The sequence below is a fragment of the Zonotrichia leucophrys genome, chromosome 2, assembly GCF_028769735.1.
Source record: "Zonotrichia leucophrys gambelii isolate GWCS_2022_RI chromosome 2, RI_Zleu_2.0, whole genome shotgun sequence".
NCBI classification, from domain to species: domain Eukaryota; kingdom Metazoa; phylum Chordata; class Aves; order Passeriformes; family Passerellidae; genus Zonotrichia; species Zonotrichia leucophrys.
In genome coordinates this window covers 44,044,644-44,067,626 of record NC_088171.1, presented here as the reverse complement: position 1 = coordinate 44,067,626, position 22,983 = coordinate 44,044,644, and the positions used below count along the sequence as shown (strand labels likewise).

At 36.5% G+C, this 22,983-nt stretch overlaps 1 protein-coding gene across 10 annotated transcripts in view; it reads right to left on the bottom strand.

The window, feature by feature from the left end:
* Positions 1–22,983, bottom strand: part of NEK11 (NIMA related kinase 11) — an 82,126-nt gene that overhangs the window by 23,004 nt on the left and 36,139 nt on the right. For all 10 annotated transcript variants that reach the window (XM_064704775.1, XM_064704776.1, XM_064704777.1 and 7 more), the window contains 4 exons: positions 20,309–20,428; positions 18,619–18,712; positions 17,626–17,761; positions 2,519–2,643 (listed from right to left, as the gene is read on the bottom strand). In XM_064704775.1, the coding sequence (XP_064560845.1) occupies positions 2,519–2,643; positions 17,626–17,761; positions 18,619–18,712; positions 20,309–20,428 (475 nt within the window). The remainder of the gene's footprint in view (positions 1–2,518; positions 2,644–17,625; positions 17,762–18,618; positions 18,713–20,308; positions 20,429–22,983) is intronic.

Here is a 22,983-nt window from a genome sequence, read left to right as displayed (position 1 = left end):
CTAAGCAGTCTTACATCCCACATGACGCTGCTGCTTCTCAGTCTGTCTTGACATCTGTGAGAGCCTAATATAGCTTGAATAAATAGCTCATATCCCTTTCTACATCTTGCACCTTAATATGTTGTTCATAAAGATGACTTTTCTGACCCCATGCTACTGCATGAACATTGGAAATTTTTTTAATCCTTGTTTGAAATAATGGGGTCACCAGAGAGCACCACCAGGTGCAGCATTTCTGCCCTCTCTGCACAGAAGTAACTAGTAAAGCAATCTTGGGATTGGAAATTTAAGAGATTTGCAGAAACTACCTTACTAGCCTTTACTGTGTTGCTGTGGAATGACTTTTTAGCACACATCTCCAAAAGCTTGGTTTAAGGTATCTTTGAAGAAAGGGTTTAAGAGTACGAATACCATCAGAGAAATAGAAGTAGGAGTTTTGGTATTAAGTAAATAACTGCAGAAGCAAACCTCTGCTATTCTGGTAGGATTTGAAGCTTATTATTAATACTGGGCATGATCCCACCTACCTTTGAGTGGGATTCATCTCACATAACCATTGATATCCAAAGAAAGATGTGGTGTGCATGTTAATAACTGTAAATCCCTTTATAATCACCAAAGAGAGACATCTCTGAGTATTCCATCCAACCTGAATTAGATGTTTACTCCCTAATAATGCTTGCTTACTTCCCCTCATGCCTTTCTGTTTGTTGAGTTCAGACAAAGGTGTTCAGATTTACACAGGTATGTTCAGTCTGCTTTCACTTCGGATTTACTGCAGAATTTTTCACTTGAGAAAGCAAAAATTGCCTATTTTCACTTCCCAAAAAATAGAAAAGGTAATTGTGTCAATAGCCAGAAACATACTTATTGAATATCTTAAGGTGACGGAGACAATGGGGTGCCAGTGGGATGGTTCTTCCAGCCCATCATGCTGGCTCTTATTATGGGATTTTCAGTCAGTACAACATGAGGGACTATTACAGCTCATATCTGAATGCCAACACCTAATTTATCCTGCATTACTGAGAAATCTATTTTTGTCTTCTGCCCTTCATTAATTCTAAGCAGCAGTCTGCCTGTTCAAAACCACTACTGATTGACACTTAATGATACCATCAATGAAAGTTGAATGAAAATTTCAAAAGGCATTGTAAAAAAGAAGAATTGTCTCAGTCTGATGAAAATGAGCAGTAATTTTGTTTTCAAGAGTACCTTGTGGTAGACCTTCTGGGCAATGGTTTCTTTGTATGTCTATGTGTTGTGGGTAAGCATAAATGCAGCAAACTTTAAAAAAGTATTGTCTAAGATAATCCACTGTTTTACAATTGAATAACAATTTCTTTACTATTGCACAATCTGCTCCTGAATTTTAAGGCATCCTGTGTGTTTAATTTGAAAGTTAGGGGGGCATGTCTAGATTGAATGGAGCTGTTTCTGAGTAAACTTCAAGTTTTACTTGTGGGACAACTTCAGAATCCCCTGCTGCTGTGGTAGAAGTAGAGTTCTGATTTCTCACACTTTATTTTTGCCTTAAAACTACATCTCAAAGAAGCTATTAGTTCATATTTTTCAAAAACCACAAGTTATTTATAATTTAGTGAAGAGTATTAGTCTTCTTGGCCAGTTCCCTGAGATGCAGAAGACATTACACCCTGCTCTGCAAACTTTGCACATGATCACCGAATAAAGTTCCTGTTCCTAGGCAGAGCCAGATAGTACCATCCAGAGGCACTGCAGGCCATGCTTGAAACTGGAGGCCCATGGGAGAAATTGATAGTTCCTGAATGCCTTAGGAAGATCCATTTTCAGAACTGCCTCAGGCACTTAGGTTTATTGATTTCACGGAGACTTGATCACTGGAGACAAGATTCATCTCAGCTCATTCTGATCAGATCTAAATTAGGTGCCTTTTGCAATAATCTTCAACCTTCACACTGCAATCCGTGACTGTCTTGTGGCAGCCTTAACTGATAAAGCTGCTTTAAGCCTTTCAGCAATAAGTTTTCTCTTCACTGACACTTTCAGTGAGGTGGAAAAGTCTACAGATTTGCTGAACAAGTCTTGCAGCTGTTCAGGCTCATCATTCATCACACTGTCCTAGAAAATATGTCTAATATAGGCAGGAAGTAGAGATGACTATCTTTGCCTGGGAATTAGAGCTGGAACTTGGACTTTATGCTTGAACTATACCTTCAGCTCTAATTTAATTTAAATCCCAGCTGGCATTTGAGAGGATCCCACTCTGAGTGTTTTAGAGTCACAAGAATGGTTTCTGGCAATAATCTACCTTAAGGCATTCATGGGATTATTACCTTTAATCTTGAAGGAATGCAAAAATCTTTCTCATCAATATCTTACAATACACATATAATTAATGCATGGTATTGATATATACACACACTCCTAAAAAATAAAAAATCAGCAATGTCAGTAGGACTAATTCTGCGAAGGAACTCAGTTTTCTCATGGAAAATGAGCATCAAGTGTATACAGGGTTCTCAAAGGTCTCATTTACCTGCTGATTTGTCTTAGAGACTGTCCATGAAAATTCTGCATCTTCCTCCTCTTCACTGTCTTCTGAACAGGATTCAAACTCATCTTTATAATATTCTTCTGCAATTTCTGGGTCTTCAGGGATCTCTAAAGGCAATAATGAGTTTATAGCATATATAGAGGAACAAAGAATGATCTGAAAAAGATAGAACTGAACTTTATAGCACCAGTGTTATGTCAGTAGCAATGCATTCTGTAATTGAAAGCAAAGGATAGGTTCTCAGAGTAAAATGTTGTCTTTAGTGATATGGTAAGCAGGGTTAAAGCTGTCTCTAGCAAAGTGCAAATCGTCATCATGTGTGAATTAATCAACCTAAGGGATCTATATTGATATTGCACTGAAATCTCTAAAATATACAATAAATCAGGCTGGAAGTGACCTTATGGCATCATTAAGTCAAAGCAGGGCCAGTTTTGAATTGAATCCAGCTTTTGTGAGCTGAAATTATAACTGAGTTTTGTTTTCTCTAACACAGATAACTTGGGGTGAATACAACTGCTAAGCTAAAATAGAAAATAATATTTATCTGGTACATGTTTGAAATATATGAGAAATTAAATGTATATATTTTTCCAAACTTTCTTGAAGAAAAACTACAATAAAACAAAAGAAACTAGTATAAAATCAAGCAATGCCTACTTGGGTGTCATGCCCTCTCAATTTATTACCATCACAAGTTTTAGTAATAGCAGTGAGTGCAATATTAATGTAGCCAATGAGCCCATGAAGTACAATAATTGGTATTAAAACTCAACACATTCATCACAGCTTGAAAGACACTCCAGCCACCCTACACTGGGTGAAATCCTTTGGCATCCCAGACTCTGTACCAAAGAATTAGTGAAACAGCTTGAAGTCTGATTGCATCTCCTTCAGGGGGATATTACTACAAGAAATGTTAGTTAAAGACAAAAAATATTTAATGTTCAGCTGTCATAAATCATCACTGTCATTGTCATAATTTTAGCTAACGCTAATTTCAACCACTCTCCTCAATTAAGACTGCCCCTTTAGAGAAATAAGAACTATCTTCTATTTTACTGCATTTAAATAAAGTTCAAACAATATGACATAAAAATTATTAATAGATTTTTAAATTTTTTTACATGGATAAAAACCCAAAAGGATTCAAACAGGGGAACGCAATTAAAATCCATATAAAAGACATTTGAGTTTGGGCAGGAGCAATAATTCTAATCCTTAAGGTGAAAGAAACAGAACTAAGAAAAAATAGTGTAGCTATCTGCAGCATTAGGTGGTTAAGCTCTCCTGTGGAGATATAAGGTCTATGTCTATTGTCTCCAAAGTAATTTCAAAAATACTTCCTTTCTTTATAAACCTGATTTAGCTCCAAAATGGTGACACATTTTTACTCAGGTTTCTGTTTTAAGGTATTAATGGAAGCTGCATAAAAGCCCCATGCTCCACTGTCACAATTTCTAATCCTAATCCTTCCTATTTCTATTTTTCACCTTTCTTAGTTTGAAAAAACAGACAAACAAACAACTAATCAATACCTGAGTTTCCAGAAGAACATACCCAATCAAAAAATATTTTCTCACAAAGAAAGCTTTTATTTAATTGCTTGAGCTCTACAAAGTGCCATTTGACAGAAAGTCCAGCACTTTATTAAAAAGAGAATCTTAAATATCATCCTTTCTACATGGAAAGAACATCCCAAAATTAAGATACATCTCCTTTTCCATGTGAGTGATCAATTTTTCTTTCTTGCAGAGAGGCTGTCATCCCAGTGATTAGGATAATTTTATTAGGTTCATCTGCATTCTGTCTACGTGCATTCACATACATATAAAACAGCCCATTTATTATCTTGTAATACAAACATCAGACTATGCTGGTGTTTTCTGAGTCATCTCCTCCCACATTCTGCATTTGTTTATTGCTGTACTAAAAAAATGCAAGCCTCCCCTTACCAACCAAACAAGGTATCAAAATCAGTCCTTTTACTCATCACTGTAACTTTAAAATGTCTGCTCTGGCTGCTGTAAACTCTATACTTTGTGAGCAGCCCATGACCACAGAAAACTGGGGATGTCCCTGAACTATGCAGAGAGGCTGGCAGTGGCTTCATTCCACTTCCATGACAGCCTTTGCATCCTTGTTGGAATTATTCACCTCACCATTTGTGAAATTGGTTTGACAGCTGTTCATAGACAGCCAGTTAATCTGAGCTCAGTAATACAATTTGAAATGCTAGCTCAGATGCTGGAGATGTCCCAGGGTGTACAAGTTTACTGGCCCCAATTCAGAAACCAATTCCAAGTGGCTTTTCTGAAAGAAGACTGCATGTCCAGTGCAGGGGAATTTAGTATTTATTTAATCAAAGTTCTTAAAACTTTTTGGTTTTATGACTGGCATCTTGAAAGAAGGAGCCTTCAAAGCATTTACACATTTATTTCAACTGTTCCCATATAACAATTCTTTGAATCTTACCAAAGTAGAGCCAGCTCCCAGTCCTCCTGTATTACAGATGCACAAGACATCTCTGGTTCTCTGCAGAATTAGCTGAGTACAGAACAGCTTATTGAGCTGAGACCCGGGATCAGACCAATTTCAGGAACAGATCAGGTGGATTTGGCAGAGCAGACACCATAAATCAGCCTGGCAAGCTGTACCTGTGCTGGCCTAGTGAGTTGCTATTTTCAGCTCAGGACAGGCACTGTCAGGGGAGTTCAGGCCCCACAAGCTTCCATTTCCATGTCTGCAGTCCATCCTCTAGAATATTTGCTACCTGAGTCTTCCCATAATTCCACGTGATTTCACATACACCTCCAATTTCCACAAACCAGGTGACAAAAGGCTGGTTACTGCTCCCATTCCTAAACATTTCTAGTGAAGTTGCACACTTAGTAATGTAATGCAGAAGAAAATTCTTTGGTTTGTGCTTTCAGAGAAGTATTTTTAAGAAAGATGTTGGGTTTTGGGCTAGGTTGTTTGACCACTGCAAAGCCTGGCATGGACTCTGGTGACAGGACCTTGACCCTGTCCTTTGTTCTGATAAATAAAATGGAAATTAAGCTTATTTCTGCCTGGGAGGTACTTGGCTAAAGAAGTGGTGCTAGCAAGGGCAAAGCCAAGACTATTGTGCTGAAAGAGGAAACAAAACCACTGTTGCAGAACCCAGGGGACTCCACCTCTGTTTTGACAGCTGGACTGGCATCCAGCTGAGCATCTCTGATACAGCATCCTTACATTCTCCATAGGGAGCACAGGGAAGGATCTGTGGAGCTGCTTCTGCCCCCTCACACCACACATCTCTCAGCTGGTCTCTGAAAGCACCTTGTGCTTTATCCAGCTGTGAGTATTGCACCAAGGCCAGTCACAACAGCTTTTATTTGCTTACAAAGCACAGAATTCAAAACAAACTCAGCTGTTGCTTTGGTATGGCTAGATGGCTTAGGCATAGCATTGAGACACTTGATACTTGCTGTTAGATATTTGAAAGAAAACAAACTTTGAATAAAACTATTCCTCTTTAGATCTCTTTCTATACGGTAACATGATGCTAATAGTGGAATGAAGGGTAAAAACCCACCATCTAAAAAAACATAAAGGCCTAGTTATTTCCCAAGAAGACAAGCTAAACAGAAAACAGAAGAATGTGATTCTTGTAAAATTTTGCTTAAATCCACCAGAGCTTGCTTCAGATAGCATGGTAACTCAGCAACAACAATTTTCTCCAAAGAGATGAAAATACTTTGATAAATATCTTTAATTTTCTTCTGCCTGAAACTCATACTTGTCATTGTTGCATTGATGTAGTATTCCCACATTCCAGAGGATGCAGAAGACAATAAGGGAGACCACTTTTATAAAAAGGAAAAAAAAAAAAAAAACAGTAGAAGGAAAAAAAAGAAAACAGAATGGCGTAACATGTAAATTTTCACCATTTGTATTCACAGCTACAGAGTCACACTTGACTCTTAAGGACTGTTTTACTTTTTGATCCAAAGGCTTCATTGCATCTCTGGAAAAAGGCAGATTTGCTCAGCTGCATATTCCTTACCTTAAGGAAAAAAGTTGCTACATTTTCATTTTGTTACACTCCTCAGTTTGCACAGTATCACACAGGGGAAAGCCAGGAGCAAATCACTCAACTGCTGTGACACACGCTGCCATGAAACATAATGGACTCCTAAGATGGTGACATGAACCAGGACACCAGAAATTGATGTTACCACACCTCTGCTACCACAGACTGACACAGAGAACTCAGAAAATTGAGAGACAGGGCCAGGACAAAGGTCCTGGCAGGACCCCATCAGTACCACAAAGGTGCCCTTGATCCTTTCCTTTCTGTGGAAATGCATCAGCAAACACCAGTTTGATTCCCTAGGAGCAGGTGTTACCTACTGGAGCAGATGCCACAGTGGCACCAGGCTGGGTGCAAGAAGGGGCTGTGAGAGCAGGGTCCCTTCAGCCCTGAGAAGGGAAGGCAAAGGGGAAACCTTGCTGCTCAGAGGTTAAAAGGAGGATCTGATGAAGGGATAAAAGGAAGATGGAGCCTGTCTCTTCACAGAGCTGAATGGCGATTGGACAAGACACAACAAACATCTGGAACATCCTAAATTCCAATTTGACATCATGAAAAAAAAGAAGAAAAGGAGTGTGATCAAATACTGGAACAGGGCTTAAAGAAGCTTCAAGAGGTCAATCAATCATTGGAGGTGTTCAAAACTTGATCTCACACACCTAAATAGCCTGATCTGAAAAGAACAGCTTTGAGTAGCGGGTTGGACTAGGCTGCCAGGGGTTCCTTCCAACCTAAATTATTCTATAATGCTGTGGTTGTTTGATTCCCCACAAACAGTTCAGAGTCTCCCCAGATCTATTTGTCTGTGCACACATATTTAACATAGACACTAAACAAGCTAAGCAGAAACTTAGGAGCTGGCAAGAGGAGCTGGTGCTCAGGACTAGGCAGGTCTCTTCACAGAGAGCTGTGCATCACTTACCACAGAGGGAGAAAACAGAAAGGGATTTCTGCCTTCAAGGAAGAAAACATAAGGAGATGAAGCATGGTCAGTAGGAGAAATGCTTGAAAGACAGAGACGTTTCCCTGAGCTACATCATCCTGAGTGAGAAATTCTACCACAAAGGAGATGAAGGGCTCTGTGACACTCTGCAGCTCAGGACAATACCCATATGATTAGAAAAAATAAAATAACTTCTTAATTATAATCTAAGCTCAGTCAGATTGATTTGGGAGTTTGAGGTGGGTTTTTTTTTTTCCCTCTGCAAGACAAAACCCTTGAACTTTAAAGTTTCAGTCAAAGAGAATCACCATCCTTTGGTCAGGTATAGATGATAAATGCATTTTCAAGCTCTGAAAATTAATTGTTCAGAAAGACAGTGAAATCTTTTTGTCCATCTCTTCTAAACTAGGCAGAAACAGACTCTCAGAACATACATTTAAGAAATTAACTAGGAGATGTACAGGATTTTTGTGCCCATGAAAGTTCTGTACAATCCTTCTGGAGAAGCACTAAAGGACTCATCTTCTGACATGGCCATGAGCAGCTTTACATTAAGTAAAATGAGTTCTCCTAAATGAGAACTAGAAATATAACCAAATTTAAACAGTAATATTTTATTAGTTCTCCTCTTTGCATTTTAAAAAAAGCAAAAAAGTTTCAATTATTTTATGGGTGTCACTGAATGAAGAACTACCTATTATGAAATGGCTGGAAAAAGACATACAGGGAGTGTAAATCTGAGTGGCCTTATGGAAATCATCTACTACTTGATGTTAGAAAGAAAGTAGCAAGTTTCAAAGTGTTTATCCAAGGAAAAATTACCTTTTTTTTTGAACAAAATTAAATTTCTAAGAGAAATATCTTATTTGAAGGACACAGTTTTTTCCCCTAAACATTCTACTACCTGGTATTTTTTCAGTAAGTAAAGAGACAGAGCATGAGAGGAAAATAGAAGACATTAAAAGATGTGGTTAACAAAAAATGAACAGCAAGAAGGAAGAATTTAATTGCATTTTTCCCTAGTTTTCTGAATAACTTGTTGTTTTTTGTTCTGATTTCCTAGTTGTCACATATACAGAAATGGGAGCTCTGGTAGGCAATGACAATGAAGATGAAGCCATGCTGCCTTTCAGAGATGGTTTAAAAGTTCAGCAAACCTAAAATCTTCCAAATATTCAGAAATCTTTTTAGCAATGAGGGGTGAACAAAGAGAAAGAACAACATAGTGATTTAGTCAATAACAAGGAGCATTTAGTGAGGTTTGGAAGCCATTTCATTTATGCCTAAGAGTCCTTATTAGTTTAAAAGTTGCCCTACTACTTGCACTGCTTCCAGCAGGAACAGACCAAGAGATGTAAATTGAAGAAAAAGTGACCTAATGACATCAACTTCAAAACTATCTTACTCCCTGAGTTATTTTAAACCTTTTTTTATCAAAGCGTACTTTCCAATAAAAACTCAGATTTCGTCCTGAATCTGGTGGATGCTGATCTCCTGACACTTTCCCTTTCAGTCTGACAAGAGTGTTGGGAAGGAAAAAGTCCACATGTTAACACAAAATCTGCCCCTTAAGAGACTCTCTTCCTTCTCCCAGAGATTTGGTTCAAGAACGCCATGATTAAAATTTAAATTGAGGCTATTTTCATAACCAGAAGTTACAGAAAGAGAAGAAAACAAACGGAAACAACCTTGGTGTAAGCAGTTGTGCACACAAGAATCTGGATGTAGCAAAGATGCAAAATGCATTTTACTTAGATATAAGCAATAATATAAGTTACATGTTGAACAAGTAAGAAAAACAAGCAAATGATTGCAACCAAGCAAAAAGATGTTGAGCCCTTATACCCCTAGATGAAATTCACTTGTGAAAGCACATATTTACAAGATCACAGGGGCACACTTTGCTCTGTGAAGCAGAAAATACAGCAGGAGAATTCAACCAAGATCCTCACTGCTGTCACCTTCTCATTCCCTCCTCCCAGTTGTCTGACAGCCACATGCAGTGAAAGCTAAACTGACAGAACAGACAAACTAATTCAGCACTTACAGCTTCTTTCAGAGCAAATTCTTCCTCACTTGGAATTGCTCCAGCTTCTTGTATCACCATATAATTTGTCTCAGCTCCCCAGAAATGCCCTCTAGCTGGTTAAATAAGCCATAAAACTGCAACTGGGGCTGGACTGGGAGTCCTTATAAAATGTTTTTCAACACCATTCTATTCACTGATGCTTTGTTTGCAGCAAAATCCTGGTGCATCTTTTTTTACATCAGTTTAACCTCGTGTCCAATCTGCAGTGTAAAGCTATGCTGCTCTGCATGCAGGACAACTTGGAATAGAAACTAGCATCTTTCTAAGAAAGATTTAAAACACTGAAATTATCTGGAAGGATCTGCTATAGAATCCAGCATGCAGTATTTTTTTTGACTAGCACAATCTCAGCGCACTTGCTTCTAATTGCTTCCTAAATTCACAGAGGGTTTCATAAATGTTTTTTAACATAATACTTTGGAAGGAGTGAAGGGAATTCCTGTGCCATTTTTAAAAAGAACAGGACAGAATAATTTTAATTGTAGTCATTGACCAAGGTGAATTTTGAAATAGACTCTCTTTATCAATGCCAAAATAAACCAGTCTAAAAAATAGATTAGGAAAAAAGCAGGAGCTATACACTAATATAATTTGCTCTCCCCATACTGAAAGTGTTTGGGTTTTTTTTACATAACTGCTGTGTAAAGACTTCACTCTTGCAAGCTTCCCTCTGTGAATCTGCAAGTGAAAGTCTTCTTTTAAGAAGCAAGCTATGAATTTTTGTGAAGCTATGAAAATATTTTAGTAGCTAGGCATGTTGAAAAGTAGATAGATTTGGAAAAGATTTCCTGAGGAGCTCTGGGCTACAGTTCAACTTCTGCTCTCCAAAGGCAATACTTCAAGGGAAGAACCTCTTAAATAAGAACAATAATGCTTTAGTCAATGATAAAAAAGGAAAAAAAGCAGTGATTAAATTTTCACTTTCTGGGTATAACTGGCAAACTTCATTAAACCTTGATTTTGCTATAGTAAAGCGGATTTAGTATTGCTTTAATTGAATCTGGGACAAGTTGGGCTCAGTGTGAAACCGAGCAATGAAAACAAGAGACAGATGAGGAGGTCAGAGGAGCACACTACACCCTCAGATCCTGCAAGAGTCTCAGGAGTTTGTCACCCCATGTTCCAAGGACAAGTGTAGGACTGGGAATTGCAAATGCCAGAACTAAACCAGTGAGTTTCTCCCCACAAGCATCCCACGCTATCATTGCTGCAAGTCAGGGAATAAGCCTTAGGATCCTGGAAGTAGGGTAACCACAAGGAAGAGAAAACCAATGGTTAACCACAGCAGAACTCACAGCAATTCTGTCCTCTTAATTGAGACAAGATTTCCTGGTTACAAAGGATAACGTAAAAATGATAATGTAACAAGAATAATGCAGAAAGGTGCATAATGTCATTTATTCTAAGTACTATTCTGCTTTGTTTTGACTTGCCAGACTGAAAAACAAGACAAGACTTGATTTTCCTTAAAGCCTTTGAGCAGTGTGATCACTTGTATGGTCATCTTAAAGAGTGTTACTCAGTTACCCCTGAGTATGAACAAGTACAATTTTACAGGCACCAAAACAAAGGTGTGCACACAAAGATGCTGGAAGATCTTCTCAGAAATATTACAGGTTTTTAACCTTCCAAGATTTACAAAACTACCTTGAAAATCCTTCAACACAGTTTGTAAAAAAAATGGGCTAGGAAAAAAGAAGAGTATTTTATAATGTGTGAACATTTCCTATTTGAGGGCCAGCTGAACTTTGCCCACTTGAAAGTCAAAGCAATGTATCCATAACTTAAAACTAGCCATGGAGACATAGGAATAATGCACACAATTACAGTAACTTACTTAGCTATTTTGAAACTGTAATGAAATCAGGGGTTTGCCAGGTGTAATGTATTTCAAAATATTAAGCTAATGAATTCAACAAATTATAATCTTTGCAATATACAGAAATAAAAAACAATATAATAGAGATCAGAGAGATCATATAATATATCCCTTTATTCATATGGCTTTAATTTGTTACTTTGTTTTTCTGCACAAAGAATTTAAATACCACAAGTATTTAACTGAAGCTATTCTCCTCTTTTAACTTGACCCCTTCCCACACAAAACCATGTTTATTAACTGCAGTAGCAGTTTATGAAGAGTTGGGAGTCCTACAAAAATGGATGTGAACACAACGGAAGCCCCATCTGGCAATCCAAAAATGCAGGATATAATATTTTATTAGTGCCCCTTATGTCCAGTGTTGTTCTGCTTTGGCTTTCTTTCATTCCAGGCAATGAAGTGGTATAATAAAGAGAAGTCCTTAAAAATATAGATACATATATAATTTCTTGAATATCTTTTTAAAAAAATAAATCCTCTCCACCTTTGTTTACCATGTCTCATCAGCTGTGAGATTGATATTAATATAAAATTACAATTTTAGCCACAAATGCCAGTGCATAGTTTTAAGTTTTCATGCTTGTTAGAGTGTGGCTTGTGGAATTTAACTCTCCTTATGGTTCCTCTAAAAGGTCTGGGCCTTTGGTAGCTTTGTATCCAGTTTATCTTTCAACTGTAAATGCTGATCCAAACCAGGAGGATCAACAATGATCATAAGGACATGGCAGATTTGTTGCATCTGGAATTGCACTGAATTATCCTGAAGCACTTTTAGATACAGCTTATGATTTTGTAGCCAATTTCAAGGCAAGTTCTACTGTAGAAATTGAATCAGAAACCCTGAACCTTTAGCTATTACTGTTGTATAACAGGATTATGGCTTGCTCTTCATGCTATTTTCAGCTGCAAAGACTCAACTCCTCAACTTAGAGGATTTTCTATGTAGTAAACTAAGAAATTTCTGAGATTCCACACTACTTTCCCACATAGATGGGTACAATGCAGGGTCTGATAGAGATTTCTCTGGATTCTTTACAGTAAGTCCCCATAAGTGGTGTTTCTTAATTTATTCAATATCTGTACAAAGAATTGAGAGGAACTATGCTGTAAAATCTGGCTTTGTTAGAAGACATTGCAACCAAGGTGAAACTACCTGCACTTAAATAATTAATGTGATGCAGAGAGAGATCTGCCATTACCTAGCCCAGTGTGTAGTAGCACACAAAAAAAGCTGAGGTGGTCTATCAGTGGAAAACTTAGGGCAAAGATGACTTTCTGCATCCTAAAGTGTTGATATCCAGTTCTCTGGATAAGGGGTCTCTGGTTATTCTTTTTGAATCAGAAAAGTGGATGACAATCTCAATCAGATACATTAGAAGATGAAGAAGATTTATAATGCTATATTAGGAAACAATGTATTGTTTTTGTGATGGTTCCAGTAGCTTTATAGGAGACCACATCATTAAACATGAAACATGTGATGAACCTGCCCAGCTGGAGCTGCCTTGTTCTAACTGGCAGAGGAAGACACTGACCATATTCATCCATAGCAGCCAGGCTGGGTTGTAGGTCATGGATGGTCCTATTATCTTGTTGGTAATATTTTGCTTATGTTTTATAAAATGAATTATTTTATTCCAGCTGCAGTCATTATCGTTAATGGAAATGAGCAGTTTAATATGCAGAGTTCTTTTTCACAGCTTTGTTGGGTTTTTTTCTATTAGATGAACTGACCTCTGGTTGCCAGCACTACAATATAATTTGCCTCACCAGTATTTTCACAAACCCACTATTGAAAGATAAGTATATGCACTGAAAATGCAATAATCTCCAGAAAAATACACATTGACCTATCTGTCCTAGTCCAAATGGGAGATAGCTTCTATAAAAAATTGTTTAAGAGACAGGGGGGTGTGTGGGTGGGTGTGTGATGTTAAGCAATTTATTGCTAGGTGGCTTTTCTTTTTGATGATAACAAGAGAAGATGAATAATTTACTTTGTAGCTAACCCTCAGAAAGAACAGGAAACATAGGTACAAGTTTATCCTGACACATTCTGCATTGCTTGTTCCTGCATCATTGCCATGACCTGCAAAATATGCTTTTTAATATTCAGAAATAATTAATCAATAAAATGAACTGGAGAAATGAAGCAGAAAACAAAACATCCAAATCAAAATATAAAGGGAATTCAGTTATTAACCATGAGCTATTCCTAATACTATTCATTAGCTATTCCATTTTACACTGCTCATTGGAAACAAAATGTACAGATGTATAAATATATATGTATATTCAACACACAAATATTTGAATTCAACACTGACAGTGGCTCAGTGTTTCTGTGTACTATCTCTATACAAATCTTATTTCAGCTCCTTTGTCTCTTGCATGTACTTGGAGAAACTGAAGATGGAAGAGACACAAAGATATCAATAGTAACCGAAAACTGTTCCTAGTAGTACAATATATACTTAACTGCACTGTCTGCCATAGAATTAAATTATTTGTATGATGACAATTCCATAAAATCCTGAACACATAAGACAGAGATATCAACATTTTCCAACTAATATTAAACACAACTATAAAACATTTGTCTTTCCATAAATATCTCATTAGCAAAAAATAATTTAAGTTTTGTTTTCAAATTAACCAATTTAAAAACTCAATGCAGATTAAAACTATTAGATAAAAGACTTGCAAATGAGCAAAAATGCTTTTCATTTTCTTCTATTTACAAAGGTTTAGTCTTCTAAGGAACATGTTAGTGGTCTAACTAGCTGAAACAATATAGTAAAAACATTTACTGTTCCAATGATACAATCAACATGCTTCAGTTATTTACTTAATATGGCTAACAGTAATCACAGAAGTCATTTTGTTCTAGGTCCTTCTTAGCCACTCCACTGTCTGTCTTTTATAAGGAGAATATTTGCTTATTTTAGATAGTATGATTAAAAATGCAAAACTGTTCAGAAACTTATTATAGCACCTTCAGAGAAATAGAAGTCTAAAGGGCATTTTTAAATCTTCAGTATTGCAAGTAATGCTATCCTGCCCACCTCTCTGAAAATCTGCAGTGTGGAGAAAATTAATAGCCAAACCAAAAGAATCCTTCATTCTAGTATGCATGCCAGCTAGAGAGACCAAGTCCCAGAACCAGGATAATAGAAGAACAAACACTAGGTGACCCTGAGAAGTGGAATAATGGAAAATGAGGAAACTCAAAGAACAGAGTTGCGAGTTCAAAACTTAGGGCATTAAAAACCAAAAAAATCTATTAGAGATTCTGAGGTAAGAGCTAGGAAGCATCTTAAGGAGATAATAAGGATGGAAGGTCCAGCTATGCTAAAAGTGACCAGTGTTAAAACATATGAACAGTATAGAAGTTTATAGAGGTTTATGCACAGGAGGAGAGAAGTAGTTAAGCTGCAAGGCAATAAGGCAATGCATCTTAACAATTCTAAAGAAACAGTATTTACATTACCTGCAACATTTCTTTTTTGGAATAACAGTCTGATAACTTCTTTTAAGATTCTCAAGAACTTGTACCAGTTGTAAACAGTATTGAGGAAGCTTTTCTGTAGTTCAATGAGTTCATCTCCACATCAAAACCACAGGGTTCACTGACATCTTTCATATTCCAGAAATAAATATGCTTGAAGACTAACAAATTGGTCAGCTGTAGGTGATTTCAAAGAACTCTTTCAAATGTCTCTCAAATTTACAAGGCTAAGAGTTAAAATAAAAATGTTCAGAATATCATTGCTGATTACATAAACATGGAGAGAAGCTTAAACTTCCCAGGGATGTCTATAGCAGTTAAATACTTTTGCCATTGCTAAATTTTGTCCTCTGTGAAGTCCAAAACCCCAAACTGACACATTGGGTTTTGTTTATCTAACTACACTGCCTTGTTTTTCCTGACTTTCAGTTAAGTGTAACCACCACTACTAAATCTGACTCAGAATGCCACAGTATTCAAAACTACTCACTAAAGCTATACCTTAAGCTTTGTATTTGACACCTTCCACAATGACATACAACTGTGATTCAATAATGGTTTAGATAATTTTCACTGAAAGAGGAGTGCAAGGTGTTTTATTCTCTATTTCTTTCTTTAATCCTTTAATAGTTTGATCTTTCAATACTCCAAACCCTGCTCTTCTCTTTAGCTCATATTGCAAATTTTAGGATTGCAGGCTATGAGCCACAGATACTCAGAACTTTCCCCCACACCTGCGGAGTCTGGGCTACTATCCCTAGCTGTTCCTCATCAGCTCTTCTTGAGATGATATTTTAGGTCTGCCCTGGTAATTTAAAACTTGCTCCTGCCTTTTCTCTCCTTTCCAAATATTCTGAGTGATTAGTTGTAACTAGGAGCTTATTAGTCTGGTTCTCACAGGCTAACTTCTTCTGCTAACATAATAAGGGTCAGCAAGATTAATTAACACGTAAGACAACTTGCTAAAACCATTTTATAGCCTTCCTATAAGTGTTTTTTTCCTTTTATTCTTGTATAGCCATTGATCAAGAACTAAATTCTGTTGGAAAATCAATAGCTGGAACAGTTTCTACATTTTCAAGTGCAAAGGTGCAATTAATAACTTAATAATTAGACATGTAGGATATGCATGGTTGCACTGAAATGCTTAAAGAAAAGAAGAGCATGAATACTGAATAGAATAAGAACAAGCTTTGACATCAGCTTCAGGAATAACAAGGTATTCAGAAAGCAAAGAAAAGAAACCATGTAATTTCTCTTGCTCATCCACAACTCTTTTTTGTCATGAACCCACCACTCCTCCATCAGAGACTCTGGCACAAGCAATTAAACATGCATTCAGTTTTGCACAATGGGCTGACCCAGCTTTTGCATCACAGATACAAATGCATCTCATTCCTGTCATTATAGTTTAAAAGCTTAATGACCTCTAAAGGCAGAAAAATCAGTTTCTTTCCTTCCAAGCATGTTGTTCTGTTTCTATTTAGGAGTCTGTGTGTGTTTCTCCCAGCCCAGCTCTCACCCACGTTCACTGCTTTCTCTCAGTCCTCCCTTTGCACGTTTCCTCACCCTCCCCTCAGGATGTATTTCTAGAAGCTGGGTTCTCTCCTACACAGGTCATCCATCTCTCCTCGTGCTGTGAAACAGCAAGCCAACCACACAGACACAAATGAGGGTACATTGAAAGAAAAAAATAGCCATTTGCTATTAAAAAACCCCAAAACACTTCCACCACAAGCAAAGTGATTCTGATGCCATTAATTTAATGACCTATACTTTCACAGATGCACATAAACCAACACTAAAAGGCAGTGCTATTAAAGTAGTCTTCCTACTTTAAAGTATATTGATGCATATTTGCAAGATTTTAATCTGATTAAAAATGTTTCACCATAATAGTGCTCACACAATAATTTTTAAATGTATGACTAAGACACTACTCCAGAACATTTTAGACAAAACCATATAAATGTCATCCTAAAAATATTCTCCTCATTGACCACAAGATTTCTACAATCTGACACTTTTCAAAAAGCTTGACTATTTTTTGTCTATAACAGAAAAACATGTTATATAGTACTTCATATTCTTTAGACAATAGCTAAGTATTTGTGGACAATATAGATAAGCAGAGTTTAAAGAGTTTCCATCTGCTCCTCTCATTGTTAAAGATAAAGAAAATGGCATCAAAGTGTACCAAAGGTGCAAACACTTTGAATTCTTGTACTCTTTTTTTCACTAGAAAGGTGAGTTTTAGGAAATGCTTTTCTAATGCAAATCATTTCATATGTGGAAGGTTTAAGCTATTTCCTCCTAATTCAGCTTCTCCTTTGGAGGGAGTACATTCACCTCTACTTCCACTCACAGGTCACTCAATCTTTGGGAGCACAGACCTTCTGCCATGTAACCTTGCTATACATCTGCTGTACATACATTCACCCAGATTAATGTCCTTCTCTCTTTGCCATTTTTTGACAACTTTACAAATCTTACCACTTTTTATGCTGCAGTTTCCCCACTGCATATAAACTACAAGGGACAAATCTTTCTTGCCAGGAATTTTCATTTTAACATCAGATTTTGAATTCTTACCGTGGTCTGTAAGTTCAGACATGCCAAGTTCACTTGTCCCATTCCCTCTTGGTTCATCCTGGCCTGTGGACACATGGTTGCCCATAGTGGCTGGCTGAGAATGAATGAGGTGTTTTGAAGTCTGCTCAGCAGATTCCTAAGTCAAATGATGAAAGAGCATGGAGAAACAGGAATAGAGCTTTCAGCACAATCACAATACAATGGTTGCCCTGATCTACACAATTCCTGGAACATGCATTAGGCAAATACTAAAATAAAATCCTAACATTTTTGTAAATTATTATAGTGACTCAGCCATAAGAAGAAGCAAGTCTAATATATATTTTTTTCTCCACACAATGGAAAACAGAAACCAGAGGATACACAAAAGAAAAGATAGAATACCAAGCACACAAAAAATTATTTCTGTGATGCATTCACCAACTATTTCCAAACTGACCCTTTTCTTTCTACAATAGGATGTGGTGCTAGAATTGAACTGGCTCATCTTCTGTTGCAGATTGCTTAAAAGCAAAGGACAACTTATTCCGGGAGTCATTCCAAGGCTTCATTCTTACTAGAAAGCCAGTTGAATTGCTAATATGCTTAGCCAAATGAAAAGAACCCTCAGCCACACCAAATATAAAATGTTTAAAGGATTACAACTAAACATCTTGAAAAGAAATGTATTTTGAACTTCAATGTCATACAGTCAGTAAAAACATTTCAGAGAGCAGATTTAGACTTAAGGGCAAATTAGGAAAAGGTAACCGAAAAAAATAAAACTGTATAATGAATAGAGAGCTTGTTGAATCATATCTGAATAATTGAATGTACTTTGCCTCAACAGATCAACTGGTTCAGCTAAGCAGTTCAGATTTTGATGCACTTCCCAGTTATTAGTCTCAGAACAGGCCTGTGTCTCTAGTGCTAAAGAAAGCATGTGGGAAACAGAAAAGTGCTATACACTGGGTGCACAAAAACGAGACCTCCAAAGCAACAGCCCATACTTACGTGTAGGACATTGACATTCAGCTGCTGAAAATTACGGGACCTGAATTCTTGCATTCTTTTGATATTTTCTTGATATTTTTCTTCTGCCAGCTGCCTGTAAATACAGAACACTTGTATTTAGAATGTTATATCAGGGCATGCACAAAGGGATCTTCTAAAAGCAGACATGGGAAAACAAATTCTGTACTGAGATTTTCATGTTGCCAAATATTCATGGCATCTACTCAGGTTTTATCATGAACACAAAAGGAGATTTCAGACCTTATTTCCAAACCCTATCATATTTTACCTTCACAACTTGCATAACATAATTAAGAAAGAGTAAATTATTAGTCCCAGTCTTTTCTAGTTCTTCCAAATACTTTTGGCTTTATTCCACCAGGTAGTGCAGGAACCTTTCAGCTGTGAACAGGCATGCAACATCTGTGTGCTATGAACTCTTCCTCTAGGGCCCAGTTGGTAACTGTGAGTTTCTGTGTGGAGCCACTCAGGAGAGGTGATACATTAAGCAGTCTTTCCAACTTCCATTAATACATTCCCTTCCCACCCATCTCTGCATTTGCACTGCTGGAAGCAGATCTCCAGCTTGAGAAGGTATAATTTTTGCATAGTTTCCAATCTCTATTGCTATTAGATTTTCAGCCAGAGTCAACTGATAATGATCTAGAGCTCAATATTGATCCATTTTAAAGGTTCATGACTGAGAACAAGGTCTGAATATTAATGTTGCCTTCATATTACAAAACAAATATATTTCATTTTGGTTTTGGGGGAAAGAAAAAATATGAAAATCTCATCAGAAAACATCAAAATGTGAGAAAGCAATGAAATTGAAAACCAAACTAGAACAATGTATTTATTTGTATTTGCAATTAGTATTATTTTCTGATTTCCATTAATTTTTAAAAACTGAAAGAGACAGACTTACTATTTACCAATTTCATATTAGTAGAAGAATTGGCTTTCCATATTACTGAAAGCACCATGCAGAAGAGGTGTTAAATTTAATACTTTTTATACAGCGGTTTCAGTTCAAGGAGAGGGGTTTTTAAAATGAGAATCAATTTATGTATGCCAATCAGACACAAGTGTTCTTCAGACATACTTTCCAAAAGGACATGAAGGTCTTAGTTCTTCGCTTCAAATGTGTCATCAAAGCAGTATATTCTGGTTTTTGTTCGAAAACCCCCAACAAAGTCTTCCAGTTGTTTCTCATATTTCATCAGAAACTGTACCTAGTCTCTTCCAAAACATTTTGTTATGCCTCACTTAATGAAAAAAAACATCAATCATAAACACTTTACAACATGTCCATTATCCCCATTTGATCTTTTGACAACCTCTGAGGCCAAAACAATTGACAAAAGCTGGATTGCAGCTAAATGTCTGACTCCTCAGACTGTGCAATTCTTAACATCAACAGTCATTTAAAAAATGCCTCCTACTGTAAGACATTTGAAAATCTCTCACATATTTATTTAACCAGAACCATGGTACTCGAAGCACCAGTTTTGGTCTAATGTTCTAATTTCTTTCCTACATAAATAATCAGTGTCATTTATTGTCACCCAAATCCTCATTGATTTTGAGTAGCTGAAGACCCACACTATTTTTATTTCTACCTTTACAATTCTAACTCTCCCATTAGACTGTTGGGTGAGGAGAATTGCATGGTTAGGGCACAACTTACTTCAACTTCTTTGCCCTCTCGTCTGCAGCATTTAATTTCCTCAGCCGCATTCGTTCCCGCGGTGTCATTTTCTGAACTTCAGAAAGTTCCTGCAGAGTTTGCAAATGAACTTTCTTCTGCCTGAAATTGAATGCAAGCAAACCCATCTTCATATAAAAATGTAAATAGTCAGTATTTTGACTGGATATTGAAACACAGTGACATTTCAAATGGAATAATTAGAAAGTCTCTGGAACTATAGCAGACTAAATAGACTTGGGTTTGGAAAGCAAATGCCTCTTTAAATTGAAATATTTAAACTTGGATTTGTGAAGAGGGTGATTCATTTCAGGTGAGGATGGAAAAAGGCAGATTCATCTCCTTAAAAGAATAAATATTGAAGCACAGTGAAATATTTACCCTGTCAGGCTTCATTATTGGGCATATTCCAAGTACAAAGGCAGTCATTAAATGAGAGCCGTAATATGGCTTGTACATTTTACATTGATTGTTACAAGCTGTCTGGAATAAATGAGAATATTTATGTGTCCTTAATGACAGATATAATTATAATGTTCTCCTCTTGAATTTCTGGTCCAAATCAATAATAAGAGTTCACAGGTAAAATGGTCTCCATAGACCATCTCTGAAAGCTGAGCATGAATTATTGACTTACGTATTTCAGCTGTATTTATCAACCAAGGAGAGCAATATTATTCCTTTATCAGAAAAAGGATACTAATCTCAGATTTTTATCTCACATCCTCCAGTAATTAAAACAAAAATTACACCCTAGTTTGAAATGCCTTGGCAGTCTCCCTTCACTTACACAATATATATCTATTATACCATGTATTTATAATACCAAGTATTCATTTAAAATTACTGTTTATGCTCTTATGAGATAAATTCACTTCTGATAATCTAAGAGGCCAGGTTTGTAACTATACAAATTGTAACACCCCTTCTGGACTATCATTTTGAAATCAGGATTTTAATAAATGAGCAGAGAAGATTCATTATGTTTTTCAAATAGTGCAAAGATATGAATATTAGTGTGAAATATGAAAGATTAAGGACAAAGACAAGAAGACTTCAATTATTCATAAGAATGGAACTAACTCTTCAAGTATGAATAATGTAGACATATTTCTTGTCTCCTGTAAAAAACTCTAATTTAAATTAAAATAATCTCATGGGGGAAAAGGCAATTTTTCATTCAAGTTGAAACTGAACCTGTACAGCCTTATACTTACTTAAATATTTAAAATTTATTACTTGAGTGAGAATAGATTAAAATATGCCATCAGAGGCCTTTGCCAGAACAAACTAGACTCAACCTTTTTGTTTTGCATGGCAAAAAGCATTCCTGGTGAGAAAAAAGTAAACATAAAGTGGTAATGGTTGAGGAGAACACCACAGCAAGCAAGTATTGATACACTCACTGGGACTAGAGTATTGCTGCAAGACAGCAGATGTGGGGAATTCATTATGTTTAATATTTTTCTCCTCCCCTTTTTCTGCTCTCTGTCATTTTTCATGCATTTTTAGTTCATTTTGCTTACCTGTTTAGATCTGGGATTGCAGGAATTATTTGGCATTTACTTACCAGTGACAATAGTGGCAGCTAATGCTCTCATAAGTACAATGAGAGTCATTATAAGATTATGACTTCTTGCATATTCCAAACACTTGGGCAAAAATAATCACACTGCAGTACAAGTGAGGATAACTTACAGTAAGGCTTCTCCTGCGATTTTTTCTCTGATTGATGCCCTGAATTTTAAAACCTCAAGATAAATAGACATTCATTGCTTCATGATTTATAGAAACTCTGGACCTCTGCACAGAAGCAGACTTTCTGTTTTCTTCTAGCAATAGTATAAGAGCATGATGTCTGTAGTTAGAGCTACTTGCTCTTCCTCTCAGAAACCACAAACTTGCTTCTGAAAGAGTATACTTACAGATTCTGGGATTTGTATAAATGTCCTTTCCACATGCTAGCTCTGTCAGAAAATGATGTCCATTTGAAAGGTGATGAGACTCAATACATTCTAGCTAATGACAATGGATCAGGTATAGAATGCAGTACATATTTTACAAAAATACAAAGTGGTTTTATCAGTCTCCTCTAGAAGCATGAGGATATTTGAAGTCTGGATAGACATTCTGCAAGTAACAATACTGCTTCCCCAAAGCAGATAAAATGGTTTTGGTGCTTACAGAGAATCTGAAATAGTGTTCACAAGATAAAGGCAAGAATTAAAAGTTTCTTGAAGATTTTCATAATCTATTTTTCAACAAGCATTAAATACTGACTATATCTCATAACTAATAAGGATATAATTATATTAATATGAATACAATATATTAACATGGATATAATTCATACATTCATGGCATAATATCTGGGAAACATTTCAGTGCCCCAAAACAATTTACAGTATATCTCTAAGGAGCATCTCTGTAGTTAACTATATGTAATTTGAAAAGGAAGGAATCCTCTCACAGTTAATTGAATTTACTTGAATATATATATTTATTATTTTATTTTACATCAAGGCTTGCAAAGTTCAATGAACTATTTATACCAAAGGTACCTATTTGTACCAAAATGGAAAACTTTGTCCTCACAAAAAAACAGAGACTCATCTGTCAACAAGAGACATTAAGGATAGAAGTGACAAGTAGAAACT